Source organism: Trachemys scripta, chromosome 4 (assembly GCF_013100865.1).
Source record: "Trachemys scripta elegans isolate TJP31775 chromosome 4, CAS_Tse_1.0, whole genome shotgun sequence".
NCBI lineage: Eukaryota > Metazoa > Chordata > Testudines > Emydidae > Trachemys > Trachemys scripta.
The window spans coordinates 43223242-43236579 of record NC_048301.1 but is presented as its reverse complement, the minus strand read 5'-3'; the positions used below and the strand labels follow the sequence as shown (position 1 = coordinate 43236579).

General features: G+C 44.0%; 1 protein-coding gene across 1 annotated transcript; it reads left to right on the top strand.

Moving 5' to 3' along the window:
• Positions 1–515: 515 nt before the first annotated feature.
• On the top strand, positions 516–13030 carry BBOF1 (basal body orientation factor 1). The gene is made up of 11 exons (XM_034768555.1): positions 516–665; positions 930–1179; positions 2443–2508; positions 3147–3290; positions 4722–4802; positions 5231–5301; positions 5733–5877; positions 6325–6818; positions 7762–7866; positions 9530–9604; positions 12664–13030. The coding sequence occupies exons 1-11, from the start codon at positions 634–636 to the stop codon at positions 12782–12784; spliced, it is 1584 nt and encodes a 527-aa protein (XP_034624446.1). The 5' UTR covers positions 516–633; the 3' UTR covers positions 12785–13030.
• The last annotated feature ends 308 nt before the right edge of the window (positions 13031–13338 follow it).

The following is a 13338-nucleotide window of genomic DNA, read 5'->3' as shown; positions in this document are numbered from 1 at the left end:
AAGTTTTAAATGAAGGAAGAAATGATGGGTCTCCATCGGGTAAACAGGGGGTATGAGAGGAGTGGGTATGGGGAGAAACAAAGTGAGCTGTGGAGGTCAAGGATGGAGCGGGTAGGGAGGGAGCAGGAGAAGATCTGATAAAAGGAGGCAATGGGTATAGGGGGAGCAGAGGGTCTCTGGATGGCGCAGGGTGTGGGTACAGTGGAAGGTGTAGGTACAGAGAGAAGTGAGAACTGGCTGGGTCTATGGGGAGCGAGGATCTCGGGAAGGGGGGCGGGAGCCGGGCTGGGTCTCTGCGCGGGGCAAAGGGAGCCGAAGTCTCTGTGTGGGACCCAGGCAGGCTCAGGGTCCGCGCAGGGGGCTCCAGGCCATGGGACGGGAGCGGTGTCACTCTCCCCGCGTGCTCCCGGGGTCTGCACTCACCGCCTCGCCGGTGCGCTCGGGACCCCACATCTCGCCGGTGCCGCGTGTCACGTCAGCGCACTTGACATCACGGTCGCATACTTATCTCGTCACTAGTCCCCGCCTTCTAGTCTCCATAGTAACAGGTCGCCGCGAGCTCCTGTCACAAAGATTCCGTAGAGACTGATCCGTGCTGCGAATCGACGCCCGCAACTTCCCGCCGGGGCCAAGATGCGGAAGGGGAAAGGCGCGAAGCGCGGGAGGTAACTGGCAAGCGAGGGAAGTGGAGAGATGAGGGGGCAGGTAACCAGGGTAACGGGGGAAGGGCGGAGCGGGGGGGGGGAGGAAGGGAAAGGGGGAGGTAAGGGGGGGCGGGAATAGGGAGATAATGGAGCAGGTAACCAGGCAATGCGGGAGCGAAGGGCAGAGGGAGGAGAGGGCAGAGGGAGTCCTTGACCGTGGGGTCCCAGAGGGGTGGGAGTTCCAGGGTCCTCGGGGTACCCATGTGCCTCAGCTTTTCCTCACAGGCCGAAGAAGGGGGGCAAGGCTGAGTCGAAGGTGGATAAGGAGTCTGAGGCTGAGCGGGCCAAGGCCAATGCAGCACTATGGGAAGCCCGACTAGAGGTGACCGAGATCTCCCGGGCCGAGTATCGCGAGGCTGCACGTACGCTGGCCAGGAACAATGAGGAGCTGGCATGGCAGCAGCACCGTCTGGAGAAGGACACAGTCGAGGTGATCAGCTTTCTCAAGAAGCAGGATGTGGAGAAAGAAGAGCAGGTATGTGCAGAGAACCAAGAAACCTGTCCACCACTCCCTGCACCCCTCTGAGCATCCACACCAAAGGTGGCAGTGTAGCAGCCTGCAGGCCGATGGATGTCTTGACAGCAGGTTTAGAGGGAGATGCAGACTCTCCACAATGTCCCCAGCAAATGTGAGGTGACCATAGGACCTGCTGCTCATGGTGCACATGCAGCATAAGAGCCTTTTGAAGCAGCTGATGGAACAAATAAAAAATGGCGCACAGGTAGTATCATCTTCTATATACCACACATATTCTGCACATGCTCCGGGCAGCTCTGATGAGCATTGTGGGAAAGGGGCAACAATCTGCCAGTCGCACTATGCTTTCGGCGGATGCTGTAAGCAGACAGGGTGAGTTGAGCACATCCAAAAGAAGGATGCTTGGCATGGATGATGTGCATCTTTACTGTTTTCATTGGAACATTTTCACTGGAGGAAGCTGCAATTTTCTAGTTTGGAAATATGGACAAGTTTCCTAGTGAAAGTAACTGGATCCAGAATTGCCCAAATATTTAAAGCAGATGTACAGTGTTAATGAGTTATCTTCCCTGCATTAGACCGCCTTTGGCAGGACCAGCAATAGTCAGCCTCTTCTGACACCTGCAGGCCATATTTTAAATATGTGAAGTCAAAGCTAGATGCACATTTGCTCCTGAGACCAGGAGTGTTTTTACAATATCTGTGTAACTTTGTTTTGAGTTTCTCCAATATCAGCCACAGTGATTGGGTTTTTCTGCTCCCCTGTTGACATTTATAAGGGTTTCTTCAGTAAGAGAGAGTGGGCAGGTCAAAGAGCCTCAACTCCAAACATACAGTACAAGAAGCGGGGGACTGATTCTGGGGTCCCATTGTGGCCCGTGGCCCCATATGCTGCTCTAGTGGCATAGTGGGGGCTGCAGTGGCCTATGAGGAATTCTGCCAACACAGAATCAGTGTAGGGTTAGCGTACACAGTCCTACACAGCCTCCCCCACAGTCCCCACTTAAATCCTATAAATGAGAGGCCTTTTCTGTGTTGCTGTAGCTTTCTTGATGTGATCCCATAAAGAGGCTTGAGGAGGGGTAAACAATTGGGGGAGAGTATCAAAGGGGTAGCCGTGTTAGTCTGGATCTGTAAAAGCAGCAAAGAGTCCTGTGGCACCTTATAGACTAACAGACGTTTTGGAGCATGAGCTTTTGTGGGTGAATACCCACTGAGTTTTCCCCATGATGATGGCTTCTCTATTTTCATCTTGTGCAGATTGCAAAACTGAAGCAACAGCTGGCAGATTTGAAGCAGCAGGCCCAAGAAGAGAATGAGAAAGTGGTGAGTGAACTTTTCTCTTTTCCCTCAGAACGAGGCCTTCACAGCAGGCTGAGCAGTGGTTTTGGTTATAGTAAGATGAGCAAGTTAGAAAGAGTTGATATGCAGTAAAGGTTTTGAGGTAAACCCCTGGCATGAGGAAAAAACCTGCAAAAGAGAAGTGGGGTGGGGACTATACAAGGCCTTTCTAGCTGTGAGTGTGGTTTGCTATCTCAGATACCAGTAATAATACCTATAGATAAGGTGTGGGCAGAGATACAACAGAAACATGTCTAATTTGCAGACTACAGCAGTCTGCTATTCCCCGCCCTTAAGCAATAAATTGCATGAGGTAGGCTCTTCAAGGACCTCTTGCCCATCCATCCCTAAAAATAACAAGGAACAGAACAGACTGGGAATTGACGTATTATTAAAAGATAGCTCTAAACATAATATTTCTTTCTAGGCCTCCTCTTTTGCTGGTAGTTTGATTCTATCCAGCTTGTTGCTTTTCCTTCTAGTGATAAGTCTAATTAATTTAGTGACTTTTTAAAATTCTGCACATAAAAGTTATTAATTTGCATTGGCTGTCCATTTCCAAGAGTGATATTGTTGAATGGTTGTGACTTGTTCCCTTCTTGATTAGAATTTCTGATTTGCAGGCAGAACATTATTCTGTGCAGTTGAAGGATCTGGAGGAGAAATTCAGCAAAAAAGCCAGAGAAATTGGCTTAATTCAGTTGGAACTGAAAACAATAAAAGAATTTCGCAAGAAGAAAGCACATATGGAGAAGGAACTGGAAGATGTAAGTTTGTCATAAGTGTTAATTTTGGATGTTTTAATGGCCTGAAAGCAATACTAACACAATCTAATTTAAAACTGTTAATTCAACATGGTAACCTGTACTGGTACTAACTACATGCTCTACATGATTTTGTCTGTAACGATTTATATGAGAAGTGATACTGCCACCTTTACGGCATGGTGAGTGACTGTTATGGAAAGAACATCAGATGCACCAGGCTGATTTATTAGACTGTTTACTGCAACCAGGGCTTACTGTGAGTGTAGAAAGCACTATATTGGTCAGACTTATATGTTCCTGAACTAGTATATAGTTTGGGGGAGACCATATAAAGTCAGCATTATTTGACCTAAAAAGAATCAGTATGTTTTTTGAACTTGGCTGGTTAGTACAGGAATAATTTCCAACTTCAGCCAGGTGGTGGCTTCTTCAATTGCTTCTGCCCCCAGCACAACAAATGGAAAGATTGCTACTAAAAGGTTTATTCTAGCTTTAATACTGAGGACAAATACAACAAATGTTCAATCTGCAAACGTCTTGAGAAAAATATAGGGCCAAATCCAAGCCCTATAATAAAGTATCTAGTACTTGTAGTGATAGTTATCCATAGATCTCAAAGCTGTTTACAGAGGTGAGTTTGGATTGCTAATATTTGACTCGTACCCTTCTGCACTAGGCCAGGATTGCAGGGCCTGGGATCCAGTCAATTTATATACCAGAAGGGGCTTACGCCTCCTTTAAGAATATGTACAGAGGACCTAGTATTTGGGCTATAAGCACCATAGAGTTTATAAATGATATAACATGATTTCTCAATACCCAGTTCAATAGGCAGATGGAATGCAGTGACTGCCTTATCTCTTGACACAAGTAAGTCACTTAGATTGTAAACTATTTAGGGCAGAGACTATCATTTGCTATGTGTCTGTATAGTGCCTCGCACAATGGAGCCCTGATCCATGATTGGAACCTCTTTGGTGCCACAGTACAAATAATAAATAATTTTTTAGAAGTAAGGTATGAAATATACCTTTCTGCAGAATTTTCTCAAAGAAATTGGGGTACTGGGTTTTGGATAGCACAGATGACTGAATGAATAGAAAGAATGTAACTAGCTGTGTGAGACTGGGGAGAGTTTTACAAGGGTCTATGCCGTGTTCTGTATATTTATTAACAGACTAGTGGAAAGTATGCTAATGAAGCTTGAGAATGATTTAAAAACAAGGGAGCTGGTAAATTATGAAAGGGAAGGAAAGTGTAACATGACTAAAGAGAGGTAGAGAAGAGGCAGAGATTATGCAAGGAGCTGACGAGGGCCTGATAAGTACAAGACAAAAACTGGGAGATGCCTCTCCAGACAGTTTCATCTACACTTTTATCTAAAAGGCTGAAATACAGCACGATTGTTAAAGGGATTTTTTTAAATCATAGATAAAAGAGAATATGAGAATCTCAAACAGGGAACATCAGGAGACTCTTGGAAGGCTGGAGAACAGGTTCATTGAAGAAAAGGTACAGTGCCTTACAAAGGATTTAGGAATCTCATATTAGAACAATATGACTTTCCCTATTGACCCAGGTTTGAGTTGCTTTGGCTGTTGTTTGATGAACATTTTACAATCATCAGTGTTTGTAAAAAAAAAAAATACAATAAGATGATGTGGCAATTGGGTGCAGCTTTCCAGGGAAAGTCACAGGAGCATCAGGATCCCTGAGGAGCCATATAATTGCTCTGTTCCCACTCCCACGGGGAGGTGGTTTCAGTGCCCTCAAGAGGGGCATGTGACTGCTCACTCCCTCTCTTCCTCTAGGATACAGGGTTGCATCAGCGGCCAGTTTAATCCCATGTATGTGAGTTTAGAAAAATGCTTTGTGTCTGATTTTATCTTTAGTACCACATAGTCTCAGTCTGTATTTAAACAGCCTTTTCTTCCCTTCAGCAACTACTAGAAAGAGAGGCTGAGAAGAAGATAGTAATGCTGGCAGAGAGAGCCCACCATGAGGCCATCGTGTAAGCCATTTGCGTTATCTGTTCCCCAGTTACAATGAGGAGTCAGAAAGCCAGTGTAACTCTTGGTCTTACAAATAACTGCCAGGCAGCCAACACTACTATACACAACAGGGACCCTTTGTGGGAAAATGGGTAAGGGCCTTTGGCTGCATCTATATTACTTTCACACTTTAAATGCAGGCACCATCACCATCCGAACATCTCTACCATAAGACTAATTTCGGCTCCAGTCCAGATACTGAGGCATTGCTGTCTCAGTGACACTTCCATGATCCCCCATCTTCTGGTACAGCCCTGGTGCTGGAAGCAAAGCTGTCTCAGTGATAGTCCTATAAATTAATTCTCTCTCTGAAATTAGGGTATTGATTTTAATATAGGAAAACCCAAAAGGCTGTGATGTCACCTCTTGTGTTTTGTTTCGCCTTCTCCAGGCAGTTAGACAGCACTGGGAGAGCAGTGTTTAAGGAGAATGTTCGTCTTCAGGAGGCTCTTGCTTATCACCTGAAGGAGACAGAGGAGCTAAAAAAAATCAAGAAGCAGCTAGAAGAGGACAGAGCTTTTCTTCTGCAGGAGAAGGTTCCTGCTCTGATTTCTAATTCTATTTCATTCTTCCCTAGGAAGGGGCCCTTGAAATCCAAATTCTGGATACAGATGCAAGTTCATTGGGACTAGCACCTTTCCAAGTCAGACCCATCCACAATTTACTGGATTTTGGAGCTATCTTAAGAGACATGAGGCTCTTATTCTGTTCTTTTAATTGTGGAGGAGAAAATAGAAAATGTTTCCTATAGTGCCCCTCTAAGAGGAGTTCAGTGTGTACAATGGGGAGTGTGCAGATCAGACACTCTTCAACTTGCTTCTCTTGCAGGCAGAGCCCTGACCCAGATTACTACTCGCACTCCAGCATGGAAGTGCTGGAGTATCCATCAGTCTAATGTAACCCATGTGCTGTTATTGTTGAAAGAATTCTGAGGTTCAGGGTGACCAAGATAAGAGTCCAAATAATTTTCTCTTGTCCTTTAGGAAACCAATGAGAGTTTGGTTCAGGAAAAGGTCCGGCAAGTCACTCTGCAAAAAGCACAGATCCAAGCACTGCAGCACAAGGTGGAGAGACTGGAGATGGCACTAGGTCACATGACCCAAGAATTTGAAACAGAAATTCAGAAGACACGGCATCAGGCTTTAGTTGAAAACCAGGCAGGCATGGTAGAGATCAACAAGCTGCAGCAGCTGCTGGAGATGAAGGATCGGGAGATGAATCGAGTGAAGAAACTGGCCAAAAACATCCTGGATGAGAGGAGTGAGGTAGAGAGTTTCTTCTTAGAAGCTCTGGACCAGGTGAAGCGTGAGATTGTGTCGAGCAGGAAGTGCTACAAGCAGGTGGCCCAAGCTGCCTATCAGAAGAAAATGATGGAGGCAAATGCAGGGAAGGAAGAGTACCCCAAAATCAGAACGTTTAACAACAACGCTCACAGCACAAATAGTGTGTACAAGGACCTGCAGGAGGCAGAGAAATGGTACATGTAACATCAGATGATTTAGTGTCCATCTCCCTGGCTCATAGGAATGAAACCTAAGTCTTAAAAATCCCTGTGTAGTAACAATAACCTGATTAGTAATCTCTGTGGAGGCTGCTGTGATGGGAGGGAAGGAAAGAAGTTCAGCATTGGAGGGGAGGCTGCAGACCCAACCGTTCAGGACTGATTGCTGCTGCAGACCTGGCAGAACACAATAGAAAGGGCAACATTAACACTGAACCTAAAAATGACAATTAAATGCCAGCGCTGTTATTTATTTCATTGCTGATCATTTTAATGTGTTTTTCTTGCAACCTCTGTCTCCCTTGCCTCCCTGTGGGCCAAAAGCCTCAGTTGCACACCTCCCTTGACCTCTTCTCAAAGCAGTTCTTCATTGTCAATACAAAAATCTGTGGCACAATGGAAACTGAAAAAGGGGCAACTGTATAAAATAAATGTAATATAATATCAAAATCAATAACACACGAGCTACTGGACTGATTGTTTTATACCTTTTTAAATGTAATTTAATAAAAGCCTCTGGTTTTGAAATTTATCTGAAGATGCCACAAAATTTCCAGAATGTCCATCAGACTGCAGCAGAATTTAGGTACTTTGCCATAGAATTTAGGTCCAATTTTTGCAGACTACATGGGGCCTTTCTTAGAGGTAAAAGCCCTATATTTTATTCTTGATTAAAACCTGTGGAATTTAAAGAGGTGGGGAAGATTGATCAAGGTGTATAGTCCATCTCCTGCCAATGCAGGATTATTTTCTGCTTACATATCATTGACCAGCTGGGTGAAACTTAGGATTTTCAATCATAGCTCTGAATTTCCTATGTGTCCACTGTTCAGAAAAAGGGAGATTTTATGCTGGATGGTAAGAGTTTTGTTTGGTCTTATTCTCCTACTACATTGATCTGCTCTCTGATGTTTTTCAGGACAAATATCCAGCAAGGGAAGGTGGATATTGGCCAGTTGACATGGGAGCAGAAGGAATGTGTTCTGAGGTTACTCTTTGCAAGAATGAATGGTCGGGAGCGACGGTAATGCTCTGTTTCTATGGTAGTAGATGGACACAGAGCTCTTCCTGTGATTCCAGGGTGATTGCTTGGATTCCCCCATTCTGGAGCTAATGCTGAACCTGTCCTAAGCAGTAATTGTGCAGGCTGAGAGAAAGATATTCCCGCTCAATTTGGAGAAGGGAATTTTAGCTAATTTTAGTCTTACTCTAGGTTGAGCTACTAAGTCTTCATGTGTAGTTTAGGATACCTCTGAAGAGGAAGAAAAGTAGCTGTAGTAGTGAAGAGGACAGAGAGGCGTCCTAGAGTCTAGACCAACAAAATCGGATTAATTTTATTCACACTGCTTAACTGATTCCTGCTTATCTTTAGCAAGTGAACATAAAGAGATAATCTATTCAGTTAATGACAGAAGTGTCCCATAAACAGAATGAAAGCTGTGCTTTGTCTGTGGCAAAGCTAAAGAATCTGGCCAATCATAAAAAAGTTAAAAATGTGTTGAAATTTTCACGAACTGGCCATTAAAATTGTACTCACAATATAGCTCATGTTGCTATTTACATGCAGAATTTGTGAAAGTAGCTTTAGAAGTCTCTTTGAAAACTTGATTTACAAACTGGAAACTGAAAGGTTAAGAAACATAAATCATGCTTGCATGTATTAAAGAATATATAGGTGATCTCAAATACTAATCTAAAATGCTTTATGTGCAATGTGGGAGTGTAAAGGTTGAGGTGGGACTAGTAACTTTTACACTTTGAGTGTGTTTGTTGAAATTCTGAGCCTTAGTGTTACATGAATGGAAGTTTTGACCATTTTGTTTCCTTTTTACAGTAGAGATTAAAAACATATCTAACTATATAAAATATATAAAAACATTTGTGTGTGTGCATGGTAACTAAAAAGTGACACTGATCAGTCCCATTTCATTGTCCAAGATGACAGGGAAACTCATGACAAAAAAAAGCTCCAACAAACACCATTAGTGGGAATACAGCTGGATGCTATATTAGAAATGTGTTCACTTTTGATAATCTTACATATAGCAGAGTTTTATAGGGTCATGTCCAATTAATGTATTTCATTTAGGGAAAACACCATGTTCTACTCACTTTTCATGCTTTGCTCACAAACTGGATTTGGAAAACCAAAATCTGTCATTTAAACTTCATTTTCTGTTGTTTTTGACTAAGATAAACTTAATATTAGATATATCATCTGCTAAGGGAGTCTGTTTGTTCCCTGTAAATCAGAAGGGGAATGGACTTGATGAGCTAATCACTGAGTCATGGTCACTGAAGTTAGAAATTTAATTAATGTCCAGAGTGGCTAAATAGGGGGGGATAATCTAGGCTCTGTAAATAAAGAGTTGAAACAGCCGTCCCCTGTATGCCTGTAGTTAGAACTGAGCGGCAGAGCAGAAACTTGCTGTACTTTATCTTTGAACTCTGCATTTCTGTCTCTCTCTCAATCACTCCTTACTGTAGCAGGAAGACTTTAGCAGCAAAACACAAGTTCCATTGTCTAGATTAAATTAAAGTACACCTAGCACCAGACTAGCACTTCCTGCTGCTATTCATCTTCCCTTAGATAGTGAGGAAGAGAGATAGGTATGGCGTAGAGAGAAGCCTCTTAGTACACGTTACACTTAATCCATATTTCTCCTGCCTTTGTTTCCTCCTCACAGGAAAGGCAAACATGTTTTGGTCCCTTCAGCTCCAGCTGCTGTTACTCCTAGTTCTGAAGAAAGAAACAAAACTAGGTAAGATATTATATTTTTATAGCACTCTGGCTAGGTACTTCTGCAGCCTCCATTAACACAACACCCAAGCACCTCCAACATATTTAAAAATAGAAATATAATCATCTTTCCCTTCCATCTTTCCCAGCATGAAAGAGAAATTCTTTGCTTAGTCTGAAGGTTTTTGTTTGCTTGTTTGTGCTGGTCTGCATGTGAAGACATGTTTGAGGGAAATTTAAGTTGAAAAGATTCATTTTGCTTTTAGTTCTGAATGTGTAGTCTATAGTCATTCCTATCTCTTCTGTTTGCGAGTTCTGGACTCTAGGTCCAGCTGCTCCATTCTGTCTCCTTCACTCAGAAGCTTCCCCTTTACTAGTCAACAGCTTCATTATTCTTGGACAACATAGTTATTGTGAGGGGTCATGTTTGCACAGGGAGAGGCAATTACTCAGGTAGCAGAGAGCTTTGAGTATCAGTAGAAAGGCCTTGAGCTAGATTCTCCATTCAGGATAGAGCTATTGAAGAGAGTAGAATCCCAAGATTAAGTGTTCAGTGACCTGTGCTGCTAAACAGATGGATTTCTGTGATCTGTACCAGTTAATGCTTTTTCGGAGTGTGTGAACTTGTTCCTATATATAATGAATAGCAGCTAGCAAGGGTGGAGGTCACAGATGCCTAGTCTGTGTGTGATGGGATGGGATTCAATCTTCTGCCTGGTTTGAATGACACTTTAGTCCAATTATGCCTGCTATATTGGTGAAAGCACCTCATGGCAGGTGTCTTATTTAAATATAGACGTCCTCTCTCTCTAATGTTCTAGGCACACAAAGGCCATCCTTCCTCTCTCTTCCTCAGTTCAGCTATCGCTGCCTGGATAGCAGAAATAGGAATTAGTCCTATTTATGTCTGGGAGCCTGGTTTTTCGTAGGTGCAGGCTCTGATACAACCACACACCTAGTTGAATGGTTATTCTCCAAGGCATGGGATATATAACATTATCATATGGCATAAGTGTAGGCGTATGATGCATTGTCACTAACTGCTGCAAGCATGCCAGATGTTGTGGAGATAGCACACACTGTCCCCTGGAACTTACAATCTAATATTGGCATATACACAATGACCAGATAAAATTCAAAAATAGGAGCACTGACTTATTTCCTTTAGGGCAAGATCCTTAGCACTCTGCAAGGAGACTGGGTGGCTCTTTGGCATAAAGAGGGGCGGGAGTTCCAAGTGTGAGGACTGGCATGGGAGAGGGCACAAAAAAAGAGAGTAGGAGTCAGCAAATGAGCCAGTTAAGCAGGTGACTTGGCAGGAGTATAGGCAGCAACACTTCTCCTTCCCCAGCCAGTTGTTTCATCAGCCTGCTGCATGTTGTCATTTAGCCATGACTGTACACTCCTCTGGGGCAGAGACTATCTCTTTACTACGTTTGTGAAACCCCCAGCACATTAGGGACCCAAGCAGGGGGGCCTTTAAGCACAACTGTAATTCAAATAAGAATAGGGATGAAAGCAGGAGTACAGGTGCAGTATTGGAGGAGAATCTTACACAGGATGTGGAAGGTTAAAAAAAAATAGTGAAAAGATCAGTGCATTTATTGTTTATATTGCAATAGCACCTAGATACTTCATTCAGAAATGAGGCCCGTTGTGCCGGGCACTGTACAAACAGATAGAAAAACAATGGAGTAGCTTGAGTTTAAAATGGAGGTTAAGAAAAGACTCAAAGTCAGGGCAACAGCAATAAGATAAGGCAAATACATGATCCAATGCTTGATCTGACAAAATTAATTTTGTTTTTTTTTTTTAAACCTCTATTTTTCCCACTGTGATTTTGTTTAAAACCTTCACCTATTTCCTTTTTAATTTAAAAATTGTCTACTTTTAAAAACATTTAAACCCATTCCCTTGAATGCAAGTGAGGATTTTAGAGATGGCATTTGGTGTAGAGCAGCAGGCTGGAAAAAGCGAGATGGGCAGTTGTAGTACAGTAGAATCTTAAGAGTTGCAGACACCTCAGGAATGGAGGTTGCTCTGAAATGTTCATAACTCCAAACAAGATGTTATGGGATGCTCCTCAGGGTGGACTGCGTGGAGCGGGGGCTCACACCTGTGCCTACGAATCTCAGTCTTCACATCCTACCTGTAAGTGGCTGCCTAGCGAGTTGGGAGAGGCAGCTGGTTCTAGCCCCCTGGCTGCAAGGGTGAGGAGTGAGGCACCCTGGGGCATTCTGCATCAGTGGGCGTGCAGTGCCGGCTGTGGCCCTTTAAAAGTGAGCTGCTCCTCTAGAGCGCAGCACACAGGGAGGAGCTCAGGCACCAGCTCAAGTAGCTCACACTCCAGAAACAGCTCAGTTAGCTTCTTTCCCGGGTTGGACTGAGCTTTCAAGATTGCGGGGGCAGGGGGGAAGAGGACAGCACCCTTGGCTTACAGGAAAGTGGGGAGCTGCTCCTATTCTGTGCCTGTGAACCTCAGCATCTTCACCTCCCGCCTGTAAGTGGCTGCCCACCTTGTGGCAAGTAAGGGGTGGTGGGGACAGGCAGCCCAGATGTGCTTACCTTTAAGATGCGATACCGCCAGAGTAAAGTATTTGCGGGGGTTTTCGGGGGGTGGGGTGGGGTGTGTGTGTGGGGGTGTGTGTGTGTGTGTGTGTGTGAGAGTGTGAGTGAGAGAGAGACAGAGAATAGGGGGGTTGTTTCTGCTGGTGCCTGATTGCTTACTTCTAGTTCCACATGGTGTCTAGTTGACAGGTCAGTTCGTAACTCTGGTGTTCATAGCTTTGAGGTTCTACTGTATTCAAGGCGAGAGGTAACCTTGATGTTAACGAGGATGTTCTTGGCAATGGGAAAGGATGGATTTTTAGTTTGTAAAGGAAGGAGCTGACAGGATTTGGTAAGAGCCTGAAGGGGGTGGGAGAAGAGAGAAGCCTGATTGATAAGGGAAGAAAATGGAGATTTGAAAGCATAAGCTTACATCTTACTAGAGGTTACTGTTTAGCCCCTTCCCTCCCCACCACGTATGGTGGAACAGCAGCATGTTATTGCTGATTCATCTGCAAAGCTTTACTTTTGCAGCACTGAAAACATTGCTCCCAGCCTGACCTTCATCACACAGCAGTTCCCAGTATCAGAGCCCTCTTCTCATGGAGCAATCCTTCCAGATATTGAGATGGTAACGTCACAGACAGCACAGTAAGGTGGCCGTAGTCTCTGATTGAACAAGACGTAAGGTAATGATGGTTACTGCCTCATCTGCACGTTTTCTTCTGGGACGCTTGTGTAAGTGGAATGATGCTACAGCTGTGAAATCATTAATATCCCCATTTTAGTGTGGTGTTGGTTTGGCTTTCATTTGAAACCAGCCTGAAAGGGGACTGTAAATTAATTTTATAAACACGTGTTTAAGGTTTTTTCCTCTAAAATAAAAAAATCTTTTATTCTTCCCCTGGCTCAAGTTCTGTAGGTGGGTAGGGTTTCCCCAGCTGCCCAATGGAATCTGGGTTGGAGGATGGGATGGCACAAAAGGTGCGTCACTGCATTCTGATGAAGATCTCTTTCTGCTCTGGAGTAAAAGTGTTTTGTATGAGCATAAAGAGCATTTGGAATGAAGTGATATGTACGTGGAACCAGCAAAAGTCTTCCTGGCAGAAGTGAGCTCTGTGTAAAAGGAAGTGGCGACTTGGATCCAAGCAGATTTAGTAATAGGATCAATGGCGCAGCTGACCCCAAGAGGCAAATTAACACTATATC